This window comes from Leuresthes tenuis, unplaced genomic scaffold (genome assembly GCF_036924035.1).
Source record: "Leuresthes tenuis unplaced genomic scaffold, fLeuTen1.0.hap1 SCAF_21, whole genome shotgun sequence".
NCBI lineage: Eukaryota > Metazoa > Chordata > Actinopteri > Atheriniformes > Atherinopsidae > Leuresthes > Leuresthes tenuis.
Window position 1 is genome coordinate 30,966,683 of NW_027325375.1, and position 18,002 is coordinate 30,984,684.

Below are 18,002 nucleotides of genomic sequence, written 5' to 3' on the forward strand. Positions count from 1 at the left end.
CTGCGGCACCAACCACAACAACTGCTGCTCAAACCACAACAACTGCGGCTCCAACCACAACAACAGCTGCACCAACCACTACAACTGCGGCACCAACCACTACAACTGCGGCACCAACAACTACAACTGCGGCACCAACCACTACAACTGCGGCACCAACAACTACAACTGCGGTTCCAACCACAACAACAGCTGCACCAACCACAACAACTGCGGCTCCAACCACAACAACTGCGGCACCAACAACTACAACTGCGGCACCAACAACTACAACTGTGGCACCAACAACTACAACTGCTGCTCCAACCACAACAACTGCTGCACCAACCACAACAACAGCTGCACCAACAACTACAACTGCGGCTCCAACCACAACAACTGCTGCACCAACAACTACAACTGCGGCTCCAACCACAACAACTGCTGCACCAACCACTACAACTGCTGCACCAACCACAACAACAACTGCACCAACCACAACAACAGCTGCACCAACAACTACAACTGCGGCTCCAACCACAACAACAGCTTCACCAACAACTACAACTGCGGCACCGACCACAACAACAGCTGCACCAACAACTACAACTGCGGCACCAACAACTACAACTGCTGCTCCAACCACAACAACTGCTGCACCAACAACTACAACTGCGGCTCCAACCACAACAACAGCTGCACCAACAACTACAACTGCGGCACCAACCACTACAACAGTGGCACCAACCACAACAACAGCTGCTCCAACCACAACAACTGCTGCACCAACCACAACAACAGCTGCACCAACAACTACAACTGCTGCTCCAACCACAACAACTGCTGCACCAACAACTACAACTGCTGCTCCAACCACAACAACTGCTGCACCAACAACTACAACTGCGGCACCAACCACAACAACAGCTGCACCAACAACTACAACTGCGGCACCAACAACTACAACTGCTGCTCCAACCACAACAACTGCTGCTCCAACCACAACAACTGCTGCACCAACAACTACAACTGCGGCTCCAACCACAACAACTGCGGCAGCAACAACTACAACTGCTGCTCCAACCACAACAACTGCTGCACCAACCACAACAACTGCTGCACCAACCACAACAACAGCTGCACCAACCACAACAACAGCTGCACCAACAACAACTGCTGCACCGACCACAACAACTGCTGCACCGACCACAACAACAGCTGCACCGACCACAACAACAGCTGCACCAACAACTACAACTGCGGCACCAACCACAACAACTGCTGCTCAAACCACAACAACTGCGGCTCCAACCACAACAACAGCTGCACCAACCACTACAACTGCGGCACCAACCACTACAACTGCGGCACCAACAACTACAACTGCGGCACCAACCACTACAACTGCGGCACCAACAACTACAACTGCGGTTCCAACCACAACAACAGCTGCACCAACCACAACAACTGCGGCTCCAACCACAACAACTGCGGCACCAACAACTACAACTGCGGCACCAACAACTACAACTGTGGCACCAACAACTACAACTGCTGCTCCAACCACAACAACTGCTGCACCAACCACAACAACAGCTGCACCAACAACTACAACTGCGGCTCCAACCACAACAACTGCTGCACCAACAACTACAACTGCGGCTCCAACCACAACAACTGCTGCACCAACAACTACAACTGCGGCACCAACCACTACAACTGCGGCTCCAACCACAACAACTGCTGCACCAACCACAACAACTGCTGCACCAACAACTACAACTGCGGCTCCAACCACAACAACTGCTGCACCAACAACTACAACTGCGGCACCAACAACTACAACTGCGGCACCAACAACTACAACTGCGGCACCAACCACAACAACAGCTGCACCAACAACTACAACTGCTGCTCCAACCACAACAACTGCTGCACCAACCACAACAACTGCTGCACCAACCACAACAACAGCTGCACCAACCACAACAACAGCTGCACCAACAACAACTGCTGCACCGACCACAACAACTGCTGCACCGACCACAACAACTGCTGCACCGACCACAACAACAGCTGCACCAACAACTACAACTGCGGCACCAACAACTACAACTGCTGCTCCGACCACAACAACTGCTGCTCCAACCACAACAACTGCGGCTCCAACCACAACAACAGCTGCACCAACCACTACAACTGCGGCACCAACCACTACAACTGCGGCACCAACAACTACAACTGCGGCACCAACCACTACAACTGCGGCACCAACCACTACAACTGCGGCACCAACAACTACAACTGCGGCACCAACAACTACAACTGCGGCACCAACAACTACAACTGCGGCACCAACAACTACAACTGCTGCTCCAACCACTACAACTGCGGCACCAACAACTACAACTGCGGCACCAACAACTACAACTGCTGCTCCAACCACAACAACTGCTGCTCCAACCACAACAACTGCTGCTCCAACCACAACAACTGCGGCACCAACCACTACAACTGCGGCACCAACCACTACAACTGCGGCACCAACAACTACAACTGCGGCACCAACCACAACAACAGCTGCACCAACAACTACAACTGCGGCACCAACCACTACAACTGCGGCACCAACAACTACAACTGCGGCACCAACAACTACAACTGCTGCTCCAACCACAACAACTGCTGCTCCAACCACAACAACTGCTGCTCCAACCACAACAACTGCTGCACCAACAACTAAAACTGCGGCTCCAACCACAACAACTGCTGCACCAACCACAACAACAGCGGCACCAACAACTACAACTGCTGCTCCAACCACAACAACTGCTGCTCCAACCACAACAACTGCTGCACCAACCACAACAACTGCTGCACCAACCACTACAACTGCGGCACCAACCACTACAACTGCTGCACCAACCACAACAACAACTGCACCAACCACAACAACAGATGCACCAACAACTACAACTGCGGTTCCAACCACAACAACAGCTGCACCAACCACAACAACTGCGGCTCCAACCACTACAACAGCTGCACCAACAACTACAACTGTGGCACCAACAACTACAACTGCTGCTCCAACCACAACAACTGCTGCACCAACAACTACAACGGCGGCTCCAACCACAACAACTGCTGCACCAACAACTACAACTGCGGCTCCAACCACAACAACTGCTGCACCAACCACTACAACTGCTGCACCAACCACAACAACAACTGCACCAACCACAACAACAGCTGCACCAACAACTACAACTGCGGTTCCAACCACAACAACAGCTGCACCAACAACTACAACTGCGGCTCCAACCACAACAACAGCTTCACCAACAACTACAACTGCGGCACCAACCACTACAACAGCTGCACCAACAACAACTGCTGCACCGACCACAACAACAGCTGCACCAACAACTACAACTGCGGCACCAACAACTACAACTGCTGCACCAACCACAACAACAGCTGCACCAACAACTACAACTGCGGCTCCAACCACAACAACTGCTGCACCAACCACAACAACAGCTGCACCAACAACTACAACTGCTGCTCCAACCACAACAACTGCTGCACCAACAACTACAACTGCTGCTCCAACCACAACAACTGCTGCACCAACAACTACAACTGCTGCACCAACAACTACAACTGCGGCAGCAATCCCCACAACTGCTGCTCCAACCACCACAACTGCTGCTCCAACCACCACAACTGCTGCTCCAACCACTACAACTGCTGCACCAACAACTACAACTGCTGCAGCAATCCCCACAACTGCTGCTCCAACCACTACAAGTGCTGCTCCAACCACCACAAATGCTGCACCAACCACCACTAGCACTGCACCAACCACCACAACTGCTGCACCAACAACTACAACTGCTGCACCAACCACAACAACAGCTGCACCAACAACTACAACTGCTGCACCAACAACTACAACTGCGGCACCGACCACAACAACTGCTGCACCAACCACCACAACTGCTGCTCCAACCACCACAACTGCTGCACCAACCACCACAACTGCTGCACCGACCACAACAACAGCTGCACCAACAACTACAACTGTGGCTCCAACCACAACAACTGCTGCACCAACAACTACAACTGCGGCACCAACAACTAAAACTGCTGCTCCAACCACTACAAGTGCTGCACCAACCACCACAACTGCTGCTCCTACCACCACAACTGCTGCATCAACCACGACAACTGCTGCTCCAACCACTACAACTGCTGCAGCAATCCCCACAACTGCGGCACCAACCACAACAACTGCTGCAACAACCACCACAACAGCTGCACCAACCACCACAAATGCTGCACCAACCACCACTAGCACTGCACCAACCACCACAACAGCTGTACCAACCACAACTGCTGCAGCACCAACCACCACAACTGCTGCTCCAACCACCACTAGCACTGCACCAACCACCACAACTGCTGTACCAACCACAACTGCTGCTAGTCCAACCACAACAACAGCTGCACCAACCACAACTGCTGCAGCACCAACCACCACAACTGCTGCTCCAACCACCACTAGCACTGCACCAACCACCACAACTGCTGTACCAACCACCACAACTGCTGTACCAACCACCACAAATGCTGCAACAACCACCACTAGCACTGCACCAACCACAACAACTGCTGCTCCAACCACAACTGCTGCTGCTCCAACCACTACAACTGCTGCAACAACCACCACAACAGCTGCACCAACCACCACAAATGCTGCACCAACCACCACTAGCACTGCACCAACCACAACAACTGATGCTCCAACCACCACAACCGCTGCACCAACCACCACAACTGATGCACCAACCACCACAAATGCTGCACCAACCACCACAACTGCTGCACCAACCACCACAATTGCTACACTATCCACCGCAACTGTTGCAGCAACCACCACAACTGCTGCACCAACCACAACAACTGCAGCACCAACCACCACAACAGCTGCACCAACCACTACAACTGCTGCTGCAGCAATCCCCACAAATGCTGCACCAATCACCAGTACAACAACTACCAGTAATGCATGTTCCATCAGACTGGGCGTGCTCCACCTGCTGCTTGGACTTTTTATCTTTTTCTGCTAGTAAACCAACAAACAATTTCCCTTTCATCTTTATTTGATAGAAAAATTGAACAATATACATGTTATTAAAAGGTTTTAAAGGAAAATAATTGAAAAAGTCAGGGAACATTTTTTTATTTTCTTTATGCACTCATTATTCAGAAATGTTATTTAGAATATTTATTTAATTATAGTTGTTTTGATATTTTTAATCTTTTGGAAAATGAAGGAAATGTTTGAACTTTTCAATTTCTTTTCTTTGTATTTATTATTATACTACTAATAAGTAAAATTATAACTGTTATCATTATCAACATATTTATTTATTTATTTATCTCCTTCTCTGTGTTTATCATACTTTGTCTTCATTGCTGTCTTTACTTCTATTGATCATATTTTAATAAAGATCAAGTCCTTTCAGATCATCCCTTTTTGGACATTTTGTGTATGTCAGGCAGAATGTTGTCATTCATGTGGACAAATGATTCATAACTAAGATTTATTCAGTTTTATTGAATTCATTTCTGAAATTCCTTACAAAGCATTATTTCCACATAATTTTATAATTTTATACGTTGGGTTCTGCATTTATTTCCATTTGTATTTTCTATAAAACAATATTACTTACTCTTTATCTAAACAGGATGAATTTAAGTACCCCAGCCATGGGATCAGAAATACAGTTTTCCTTTTTCTTAAATTTCTTCATTAATACAGAGGAATACTTTAATTGAACAAATATTGACTGGATACATGTTAGATTTTGACCTTTTCTAACATATATGATGTTGAAGTGACATCCTCCAAATAAAGTCCACTTCAAAAATATGACTTCAAATGTAAGTTTAGAATATCTCGAGAAAAAGAAATGTAAATACACATTTATCCTAATTATAGGACTGTATGATTTAAACTAGTGACGACAAACACAAACTTTGGTGTCGGGTGAAACTAACTCAAAGGGTATCCCTGAAAAATCATTGGAACTGATCACTTCAACTCAAATTTCATTCTTGAACAAAACAAAAACATCTGTTTAATTTTCTGTGGTCACATGACCTGAATTAGAAAATTAAGTTTTAAAATTAAATAAAAAAAGCCAAGAAATGATCTTCTGTGAGCATCAAAAACGACCTGGAACCATCTGGAAAACGGGTTTCAGTTTTTGACACATAAGTATATGTTGGTGAACTTAAAAAACGTCTGTTTAGCTGTGTTGACTTGTTTCATCATGCTATGATGAAAAGGAGGAGAGTGTCTCAATGGCGATGTTGTAGAGATGAGAATACACTCAATCATGTAAATCTCTCGCTCCATCAAAGGTTGATAGAAACTTGGGTGTCATGATTGATGACCAACTAACCTTCAAAGATCACGTTACCTCGGTTGCTCGTTCGTGCCGCTTTGCATTACTGAACATAAGAAAGATCAGACCATACCTGACCCAACATGCCCCCCAGCTCCTGCTGCAGGCCATGGTCATCTCCCACCTTGACTCCTGCAACGCTCTCCTAAATGGTCTCCTAACTGGTCTCCTAACTGGTCTCCTAACTGGTTTCCTAACTGGTCTCCTAACTGGTCTCCAGCCTGTGAAACCTCTGCAGATGGTCCAGAACGAGGCGGTGCGTCTGGTCTTGGATCAGCCTAAAAGAACACGTCCCCCCTCTGTTCATTGAGCTCCTCTGGCTGCCCTTAGCCGCCCGCATCAGATCCAAGTCCCTGATGTTAGCTACAAAGAGCTTAATGGAACGGCTAAGATTTATTCATCAGATTTATACATCTACTTGAATGCTCTTGCAAAGGCTTCTGTCCCAACTGGGTCCCTCCGTTGGTCCCAGGATTGTCGTCTAGCAGCTCCTACACCACGCCTAAGACAATCCAAACTCTGTTCATGTGTCGTCTCACGATGGTGGAATGACCTACCGAGCGCTACCAGAACAGGGGCGTCCCTGTCTATCTTCAAGAAGCTCCTGAAAACCCAGCTCTTCAGAGAGCATCTCCTATCCCAGCACTTACCTTGTACTTCCCTCCCCCCTCTATCTCTGCACTTTATCTTTCTGCACTTCCTTCTATGCCTGCACCCTATCTCTACTCTGTCACCTCTGACAGAGTCGGACTCCTGGGTTCCTTCTATGTAGCTTATTGTTAGCTTTTTATAAAGCTGTTATATCTTCAATTGTAAGTCGCTTTGGATAAAAGCGTCTGATAAATACAGGAACATAAAAATAAACATAAATTGTGCTGGATCGAACATTTAGTACTACTCAGGAGGTGCATTATCATAATCCTGGATAGCTCATACGCAGTTCTCACCTACTCCGCTTACAGGGTCTTTACTAAAAACTTCAAAACAATAACAGCAAAAAGATGGAAACTTTTACTTGTAATTTATACAAATTTAGTTTATATGACCATCAATCCATCCATTTTGTTCCGTTTATCCAAGGTCGGATCGGACAGGCAACAGGTCTAACAGGGAAACCTGGACCATCTGGGAGTACCGTAGCTCCCTGAATATGGTCGCTGCAGGCCTCGAGCCTGGTGGACATCAGGCCCTCGAGCCTGGTGGACATCAGGCCCTCCTGCCCTGTGGCAGGTCCCAGGAAACAGGGGAGCCTATTGCAGCCAGTCGCTGGCTGCCCTCTCCGGGGGAGCTTCTCTCCCCCAGGTCTATATCCCCATAGCCCTCTCCCTTCTGGCTCCTGCACACAGCACACACTCACACATGTAGGGTTTTGGGGGCGTGTGTTTTCTGTGGGGTGTCGTGGATGGGGCCACATAGGTTGTCCCCTTTACTGCACTCTGCAGTTCCCCTCTTTTAATTACACCTTAGACTACTACTCATCAAAAACACACACGCATTAGGTCTTGGGGGATATTTGCACTGAGTGGCGGGGCTCTTTGGGGATGTAGGCTGCCCAGAGGGCCGCGCTCCCAGTTCTACAAGGTTGGCTGCCCCTCAGTTTTAATCACTCACTATTAAAAAATATTGAAGAGCCAGAAGGGTGAGGGGAGGGGTCTTCCCACACCCCTGCTGCCTGGTTGCTGCCCGGGGCGGGAGGGGCCAGGAGGATGGGTTATTCTGCTGGTTCGGGGTCTGTGGTGGCTGGGGGGCTGCTGGCCCCCTGAGTGCCCGCAGCGCCACACCCCAGCGGAGTTGAGGGAGGGAGGACGTGTGGATGTGTGGATGTATGGGATGTGCAAGTGTGTGTGGTGATGACCTCCTGGGCCTGGGTCTGGGACTTGCTGTCCTCTGGTCTGCTTGTGCTTCTCCCGATGGGGGGGCGGCGTTGCCTCCCCACGCTACTAGCAAATTCACCGACTTGGGTCCCGGGGCACTTGTCTGGGGCGCTTGGCCCTCTCGGGTATTGGGTGGGGCCTCTGCCGGGGGGTTTGGGGGCGCTCGGGCTCCTGGGGCCCGGGTCCAGTGCACGGCCCATGTCTGGGCGGCTGGGGCCTGGTTGGGTCGGTGGGCTGTTGCCCCTGGCTCCCGGGGGGGCCTCTGCCCTATGCTTATGGGGGCTCTTTTCGGGGAATTCCTCTGCCGTCTTCTGGGTGGATGCGCGGTTGTCCCTGCGGTGGGCTTCCTGGGATCTGTGCTCCGTGGGGGCTGCTGGTGGCCTGGGTCTTCTGGCCCTCTCTGTGGTTTCAGGTCATCTATCCACAGCTGTGTTGTATGCGATTGCCACTACTTGAGCTTGTTTTTGTTTGTTTGTGTGTCTGTTTTTTCTCTGATTGTCTGCTTTCAGGTGCTCCTGGTGGCTCTAAGGCTGGATTCCCCACAGAGGCCGTGGATTGTCGTGTGTTTTGTTTTTACAGGTGTAGCAGCTGGTTGTCTGGTTTTTTGTTCTATTTTTGTTCTGTTTCTTCTTTTTTACTTTTCCTCGTCCCCCAGTCCGGTTTGGCACTATTATATGTTAACTATTGTGACAAAAATAAATAAATGGGCAGTTGATGGGCATCAAGGGGAGCTTTGCATTTATAAAGCTTCCCTTGGCAAAGTAAATCTGTTTGGCATAAAAGGTATTCAGATTACAATTCTGCTGCAGTAAAGCTGGACAGGACAAGGGAAAAAATGAAGAGCAAAAATATTCTGAAATCCCTTTTTGACATTTTCTCATATGAATAAGAATTTACACAATCAGATGCCTTCAGCATGTTTTGGTAGGAAGAAATGTATCTATAGAAGTCTAAAGACTGATGTAGGAATACCACAGAAATATCTAAAGAGCGTCACTCTGACTCCATCATCAATACTTCTAGTTCATCATGTACAATGCGGCTGAAAGAAAGAGAAAAAGGGCGAGAAAAATGTTTGAAAAACCTGTTCTGGAGGGATGGACGGGAGTATGCAAGTTATTTATATGTTGTTTGTGTGTATCATCTGACATAAATACATGTTGACCAAAATAAGGTGTGTTAAGGTGTGTTAAATTCTGGCAGTGGTTCAATAGAACAGGGAGGAGAGTATCTGAAAGGTCGGGATGAGAAAACACCCAGTCCATGAGGTCACATGTGCAGCGTATAAATTGTAGCGCTGCTCGGGAGGTGCAGCATCATTATCCAGGAACACTGACCAGCAGTTCTCACCTGCTCATCACAATGAAGCTGATTCTTACTCTGACTCTCCTCTGGGCTCTCTCCAGCACAGGTAACTCCACTTACAGCGTTTTTACAGCAGCTTATTCAGAAAGTAAAGACTTAGATTAAAGAATCGTTTTATTTTAACTTTTTAATCTTCGAGAACTTCGAGTCTTTATAGGAAGACTAGTAGCACTACTTATATGTACATAGATATAAATATACATGTACATATATGTAAGATGTGACATGATTTTTTCCAAACACTGTTATTCTCTTGATTACAGCTGGAGCCCTGGTCTGTGAGGCCTGTGCAGATCAGCAGTGTTCAACCACAGTACCAAAGACATGTGGCACAGAGACAATGTGTATAACAGCGGCCATTACAGGTATTTTCATCCTCATGTCCTACTTTAAGATCCAGTTAAAGACAGTAAGTGTTCTCTGAGTTTATGTGTGATTTCCATCAACATTAACAAACTGCACTTTGACTCTGCAGCCACTTCATCTGGATCTACAGCACAGCAAATCTTCAAGGACTGTGCTCCATCCTCCCAGTGTCCAGCCACAGGCAGTCAGACATTTTCAGTCAACTTGGGGTTTGCAAGTGCATTAGCATCGGCTGAGTGCTGCAACAACATAGACAGCTGCAACTCACAAAGTCTATCATGTAAGTAAACTCAGTGTAAGCTGCTCTGTGACCACCAGAAAACATCAGAGTGATAAGAAACAATATTCTGTCTTCTTTCTGTGGTGTTTGACACGTCTCTCCTCCAGAAATGAACTGTTCTGATCTTCTGTGTTTCAGTCCCTTCTTCTCAGCCAGCTAACAGTCTGCAGTGTGTTGTTTGTGACCCTTCCACCTCTCAATGCAGCGCTGCTATTCAGTGTTCAGGAGAGGAGGACAACTGCATCCAAGCAGCTGGTGAGTTTTCATCTGGAAAAGTTTTTAAAAAATGTAATCTTTGAATCTGGTTCCCACCTGAAAACATTTCAGACGAATTTCACCAATAAAGTTTTGTTAAATCAAAAAGTGAAGAAAAGTTATTTAACAATCCTCTTTCCTTGAAGATTTCATGACAGATTCTCGAAAAAGTTACAAATTTAAACAAAGTTCAACCTGTTTTAGGTCTGTAATACTCAGCACAGCTGGTGACTGTTCTGACAGATGTTTTGTTATTTTCTAATTCAACACAGCAGCTGAAAAGTGTTCGATACCCACTGATCTAGTTTTGTGTTGTTTTTATTTTTTTGTAAAAACATGACTTGAAAGTTTAAACTCTACTTTTTAATCCTCAGTAACAAATGGATCCACAACATATCCAGCACTGGGCTGTGTGACTCAGAACACATGTGCAGCAGCTTCCAGTCTCGGTACTCTACCTTTCATGGAAAATGTTGGTACCATCAGCAGTGGACCGACCTGCTGTACCACCCCTTTGTGTAACAGTCAGGTGATAACAACAACTGCTGCTCCAACCACAACAACTGCTGCTCCGACCACAACAACTGCTGCTCCAACAACTACAACTGCGGCACCGACCACAACAACTGCGGCACCAACCACTACAACTGCTGCACCAACCACTACAACTGCGGCACCAACAACTACAACTGCGGCTCCAACCACAACAACAGCTGCTCCAACCACTACAACAGCTGCACCAACAACAACAACAGCTGCACCAACCACTACAACTGCGGCACCAACAACTACAACAGCTGCTCCAACCACTACAACAGCTGCACCAACAACAACAACAGCTGCACCAACCACTACAACAGCTGCACCAACAACAACAACAGCTGCACCAACCACTACAACTGCTGCACCAACAACTACAACTGCGGCACCAACCACAACAACAGCTGCTCCAACCACAACAACAGCTGCACCAACAACAACTGCTGCACCGACCACAACAACTGCTGCACCAACAACAACAGCTGCACCAACAACAACTGCTGCACCGACCACAACAAATGCTGCTCCAACCACAACAACAGCTGCACCAACAACAACTTCTGCACCGACCACAACAACTGCTGCACCGACCACAACAACTGCTGCACCGACCACAACAAATGCTGCTCCAACCACAACAACTGCGGCACCAACAACTACAACTGCTGCTCCAACCACAACAACTGCGGCTCCAACCACAACAACTGCTGCACCAACAACTACAACAGCTGCTCCAACCACAACAACTGCGGCACCAACCACTACAACTGCGGCTCCAACCACAACAACTGCTGCTCCAACCACAACAACAGCTGCACCAACAACTACAACTGTGGCACCAACAACTACAACTGCTGCTCCAACCACAACAACTGCGGCTCCAACCACAACAACTGCTGCACCAACAACTACAACAGCTGCTCCAACCACAACAACTGCGGCTCCAACCACAACAACTGCTGCACCAACCACTACAACTGCGGCTCCAACCACAACAACTGCTGCTCCAACCACAACAACAGCTGCACCAACAACTACAACAGCTGCTCAAACCACAACAACTGCGGCTCCAACCACAACAACTGCTGCACCAACCACTACAACTGCGGCTCCAACCACAACAACTGCTGCTCCAACCACAACAACAGCTGCACCAACAACTACAACTGTGGCACCAACAACTACAACTGCTGCTCCAACCACAACAACTGCTGCACCAACCACTACAACAGCTGCACCAACAACTACAACTACGGCTCCAACCACAACAACTGCTGCACCAACCACAACAACTGCGGCACCAACCACAACAACTGCTGCACCAACCACAACAACTGCGGCACCAACCACAACAACTGCTGCACCAACAACTACAACTGCGGCACCAACAACTACAACTGCGGCACCAACCACAACAACAGCTGCACCAACCACTACAACAGCTGCACCAACAACTACAACTGCGGCACCAACCACTACAACAGCTGCACCAACAACTACAACTGCGGCTCCAACCACAACAACTGCAGCACCAACCACTACAACTGCGGCACCAACAACTACAACTGCTGCACCAACCACAACAACTGCAGCACCAACCACTACAACTGCTGCACCAACTACAACAACTGCTGCACCAACAACAACTGCTGCACCGACCACAACAACTGCGGCACGAACAACTACAACTGCTGCTCCAACCACAACAACTGCGGCTCCAACCACAACAACTGCTGCACCAACCACTACAACTGCGGCTCCAACCACAACAACTGCTGCTCCAACCACAACAACAGCTGCAGCAACAACTACAACTGTGGCACCAACAACTACAACTGCTGCTCCAACCACAACAACTGCGGCTCCAACCACAACAACTGCTGCACCAACCACTACAACTGCGGCTCCAACCACAACAACTGCTGCTCCAACCACAACAACAGCTGCAGCAACAACTACAACTGCGGCTCCAACCACAACAACTGCTGCTCCAACCACAACAACAGCTGCAGCAACAACTACAACTGTGGCACCAACAACTACAACTGTGGCACCAACAACTACAACTGCTGCTCCAACCACAACAACTGCTGCACCAACCACAACTGCTGCTCCAACCACAACAACTGCGGCTCCAACCACTACAACTGCTGCACCAACAACTACAACTGCTGCACCAACCACAACAACAGCTGCACCAACCACTACAACAGCTGCACCAACCACAACTGCGGCTCCAACCACTACAACTGCTGCACCAACAACTACAACTGCTGCTCCAACCACAACAACAGCTGCACCAACCACTACAACAGCTGCACCAACCACAACTGCGGCTCCAACCACAACAACTGCTGCACCAACCACAACAACTGCTGCACCAACCACAACTGCTGCACCAACCACAACTGCTGCTCCAACCACAACAACTGCTGCACCAACCACAACAACAGCTGCACCAACCACAACTGCTGCACCAACAACTACAACTGCTGCTCCAACCACAACAACTGCGGCTCCAACCACAACAACTGCTGCACCAACCACAACAACAGCTGCACCAACCACAACTGCTGCTCCTACCACTAGAACTGCTGCTCCAACCACTACAACTGCTGCAGCAATCCCCACAACTGCTGCAACAACCACAACAACTGCTGCACCAACCACAACAACAGCTGCACCAACCACAACTGCTGCACCAACAACTACAACTGCTGCTCCAACCACAACAACTGCGGCTCCAACCACAACAACAGCTGCACCAACCACCACAACTGCTGCTCCTACCACTACAACTGCTGCTCCAACCACTACAACAGCTGCACCAACCACCACAAATGCTGCAGCACCAACCACCACAAATGCTGCAGCACCAACCACCACAACTGCTGCTCCAACCACCACAACTGCTGCTCCAACCACTATAACTGCTGCTCCAACCACCACAACTGCTGCACCAACCACCACAAATGCTGCAACAACCACCACAACTGCAGCACCAACCACAACAACTGCAGCACCAACCACTACAACTGCTGCTCCAACCACTACAACTGCTGCTGCAGCAATCCCCACAAATGCTGCACCAATCACCAGTACAACAACTACCAGTAATGCATGTTCCATCAGACTGGGCGTGCTCCACCTGCTGCTTGGACTTTTTATCTTTTTCTGCTAGTAAACCAACAAACAATTTCCCTTTCATCTTTATTTGATAGAAAAATTGAACAATATACATGTTATTAAAAGGTTTTAAAGGAAAATAATTGAAAAAGTCAGGGAACATTTTTTTATTTTCTTTATGCACTCATTATTCAGAAATGTTATTTAGAATATTTGTTTAATTATAGTTGTTTTGATATTTTTAATCTTTTGGAAAATGAAGGAAATGTTTGAACTTTGCAATTTCTTTTCTTTGTATTTATTATTATACTACTAATAAGTAAAATTATAACTGTTATCATTATCAACATATTTATTTATTTATTTATCTCCTTCTCTGTGTTTATCATACTTTGTCTTCATTGCTGTCTTTACTTCTATTGATCATATTTTAATAAAGATCAAGTCCTTTCAGATCATCCCTTTTTGGACATTTTGTGTATGTCAGGCAGAATGTTGTCATTCATGTGGACAAATGATTCATAACTAAGATTTATTCAGTTTTATTGAATTCATTTATGAAATTCCTTACAAAGCATTATTTCCACATAATTTTATAATTTTATACGTTGGGTTCTGCATTTATTTCCATTTGTATTTTCTATAAAACAATATTACTTACTCTTTATCTAAACAGGATGAATTTAAGTACCCCAGCCATGGGATCAGAAATACAGTTTTCCTTTTTCTTAAATTTCTTCATTAATACAGAGGAATACTTTAATTGAACAAATATTGACTGGATACATGTTAGATTTTGACCTTTTCTAACATATATGATGTTGAAGTGACATCCTCCAAATAAAGTCCACTTCAAAAATATGACTTCAAATGTAAGTTTAGAATATCTCGAGAAAAAGAAATGTAAATACACATTTATCCTAATTATAGGACTGTATGATTTAAACTAGTGACGACAAACACAAACTTTGGTGTCGGGTGAAACTAACTCAAAGGGTATCCCTGAAAAATCATTGGAACTGATCACTTCAACTCAAATTTCATTCTTGAACAAAACAAAAACATCTGTTTAATTTTCTGTGGTCACATGACCTGAATTAACAAATTAAGTTTTAAAATAAAATTAAATAAAAAAAGCCAAGAAATGATCTTCTGTGAGCATCAAAAACGACCTGGAACCATCTGGAAAACGGGTTTCAGTTTTTGACACATAAGTATATGTTGGTGAACTTAAAAAACGTCTGTTTAGCTGTGTTGACTTGTTTCATCATGCTATGATGAAAAGGAGGAGAGTGTCTCAATGGCGATGTTGTAGAGATGAGAATACACTCAATCAGGTAAATCTCTCGCTCCATCAAAGGTTGCTAGAAACTTGGGTGTCATGATTGATGACCAACTAACCTTCAAAGATCCCGTTACCTCGGTTACTCGTTCGTGCCGCTTTGCATTACTAAACATAAGAAAGATCAGACCATACCTGACCCAACATGCCCCCCAGCTCCTGGTGCAGGCCATGGTCATCTCCCACCTTGACTCCTGCAACGCTCTCCTAACTGGTCACCTAACTGGTCTCCTAACTGGTCTCCTAACTGGACTCCTAACTGGTCTCCTAACTGGTTTCCTAACTGGTTTCCTAACTGCTCTCCTAACTGGTCTCCTAACTGGTCTCCTAACTGGTTTCCTAACTGGTTTCCTAACTGGTCTCCTAACTGGTCTCCAGCCTGTGAAACCTCTGCAGATGGTCCAGAACGCGGCGGTGCGTCTGGTCTTGGATCAGCCTAAAAGAACACGTCCCCCCTCTGTTCATTGAGCTCCTCTGGCTGCCCTTAGCATCAGATCCAAGTCCCTGATGTTAGCTACAAAGAGCTGAATGGAACGGCTCCCATCTACTTGAATGCTCTTGCAAAGGCTTCTGTCCCAACTGGGTCCCTCCGTTGGTCCCAGGATTGTCGTCTAGCAGCTCCTACACCACGCCTAAGACAATCCAAACTCTGTTCATGTGTTGTCCCACGATGGTGGAATGACCTACCGAGCGCTACCAGAACAGGGGCGTCCCTGTCTATCTTCAAGAAGCTCCTGAAAACCCAGCTCTTCAGAGAGCATCTCCTATCCCAGCACTTACCTTGTACTTCCCTACCCCCTCTATCTCTGCACTTTATCTTTCTGCACTTCCTTCTATGCCTGCACCCTATCTCTACTCTGTCCCCTCTGACAGAGTCGGACTCCTGGGTTCCTTCTATGTAGCTTATTGTTAGCTTTATATATAGCTTTGTTATATCTTTATTTGTAAGTCGCTTTGGATAAAAGCGTCTGATAAATACAGAAACATAAAAATAAACATAAATTGTGCTGGATCGAACATTTAGTACTACTCAGGAGGTGCATTATCATAATCCTGGATAGCTCATACGCAGTTCTCACCTACTCCGCTTACAGGGTCTTTACTAAAAACTTCAAAACAATAACAGCAAAAAGATGGAAACTTTTACTTGTAATTTATACAAATTTAGTTTATATGACCATCAATCCATCCATTTTGTTCCGTTTATCCAAGGTCGGGTCGGACAGGCAACAGGTTTAAGAGGGAAACCTGGACCATCTGGGAGTACCGTAGCTCCCTGAATATGGTCGCTGCAGGCCTCGAGCCTGGTGGACATCAGGCCCTCCTGCCCTGTGGCAGGTCCCAGGAAACAGGGGAGCCTATTGCAGCCAGTCGCTGGCTGCCCTCTACGGGGGAGCTTCTCTCCCCCAGGTCTATATCCCCATAGCCCTCTCCCTTCTGGCTCCTGCACACAGCACACACTCACACATGTAGGGTTTTGGGGGCGTGTGTTTTCTGTGGGGTGTCGTGGATGGGGCCACATAGGTGGTCCCCTTTACTGCACTCTGCAGTTCCCCTCTTTTAATTAAACCCTAGACTACTACTCATCAAACACACACACACACACGCATTAGGTCTTGGGGGATATTTGCACTGAGTGGCGGGGCTCTTTGGGGATGTAGGCTGCCCAGAGAGCCGCGCTCCCAGTTCTACAAGGTTGGCTGCCCCTCAGTTTTAATCACTCACGATTAAAAAATATTGAAGAGCCAGAAGGGTGAGGGGAGGGGTCTTCCCACACCCCTGCTGCCTGGTTGCTGCCCGGGGCGGGAGGGGCCAGGAGGATGAGTTATTCTGCTGGTTCGGGGTCTGTGGTGGCTGGGGGGCTGCTGGCCCCCTGAGTGCCCGCTGCGCCACACCCCAGCGGAGTTGAGGGAGGGAGGACGTGTGGATGTGTGGATGTATGGGATGTGCAAGTGTGTGTGGTGATGACCTTCTGGGCCTGGGTCTGGGACTTGCTGTCCTCTGGTCTGCTTGTGCTTCTCCCGATGGGGGGGCGGCATTGCCTCCCCACGCTTCTCGCGACTTCACCGACTTGGGTCCCGGGGCACTTGGCCAGGGGCGCTGGGGCAGGCGCTGGCCCACTGTGTGGCTGTCTGGGGCGCTTGGCCCTCTCAGGTATTGGGTGGGGCCTCTGCCGGGGGGTTTGGGGGCGCTCGGGCTACTGGGGCCCGGGTCTGGTACAGGGCCCATGTCTGGGCGGCTGGGGCCTGCCGGTGTCGGTGGGCTGTTGCCCCTGGCTCCCGGGGGGCCTCTGCCCTATGCTTATGGGGGCTCTTTTCGGGGAATTCCTCTGCCGTCTTCTGGGTGGATGCGCGGTTGTCCCTGCGGTGGGCTTCCTGGGATCTGTGCTCCGTGGG

General features: G+C 47.9%; 1 protein-coding gene across 1 annotated transcript in view; it reads left to right on the plus strand.

The window, feature by feature from the left end:
- Nucleotides 1-18,002, plus strand: part of LOC140279323 (uncharacterized) — an 85,610-nt gene that overhangs the window by 33,086 nt on the left and 34,522 nt on the right. Inside the window, exons 20-24 of the mRNA XM_072374439.1 lie at nucleotides 9,614-9,743; nucleotides 9,961-10,062; nucleotides 10,173-10,343; nucleotides 10,482-10,598; nucleotides 10,973-11,127. Of these exons, the coding sequence (XP_072230540.1) occupies nucleotides 9,614-9,743; nucleotides 9,961-10,062; nucleotides 10,173-10,343; nucleotides 10,482-10,598; nucleotides 10,973-11,127 (675 nt within the window). The remainder of the gene's footprint in view (nucleotides 1-9,613; nucleotides 9,744-9,960; nucleotides 10,063-10,172; nucleotides 10,344-10,481; nucleotides 10,599-10,972; nucleotides 11,128-18,002) is intronic.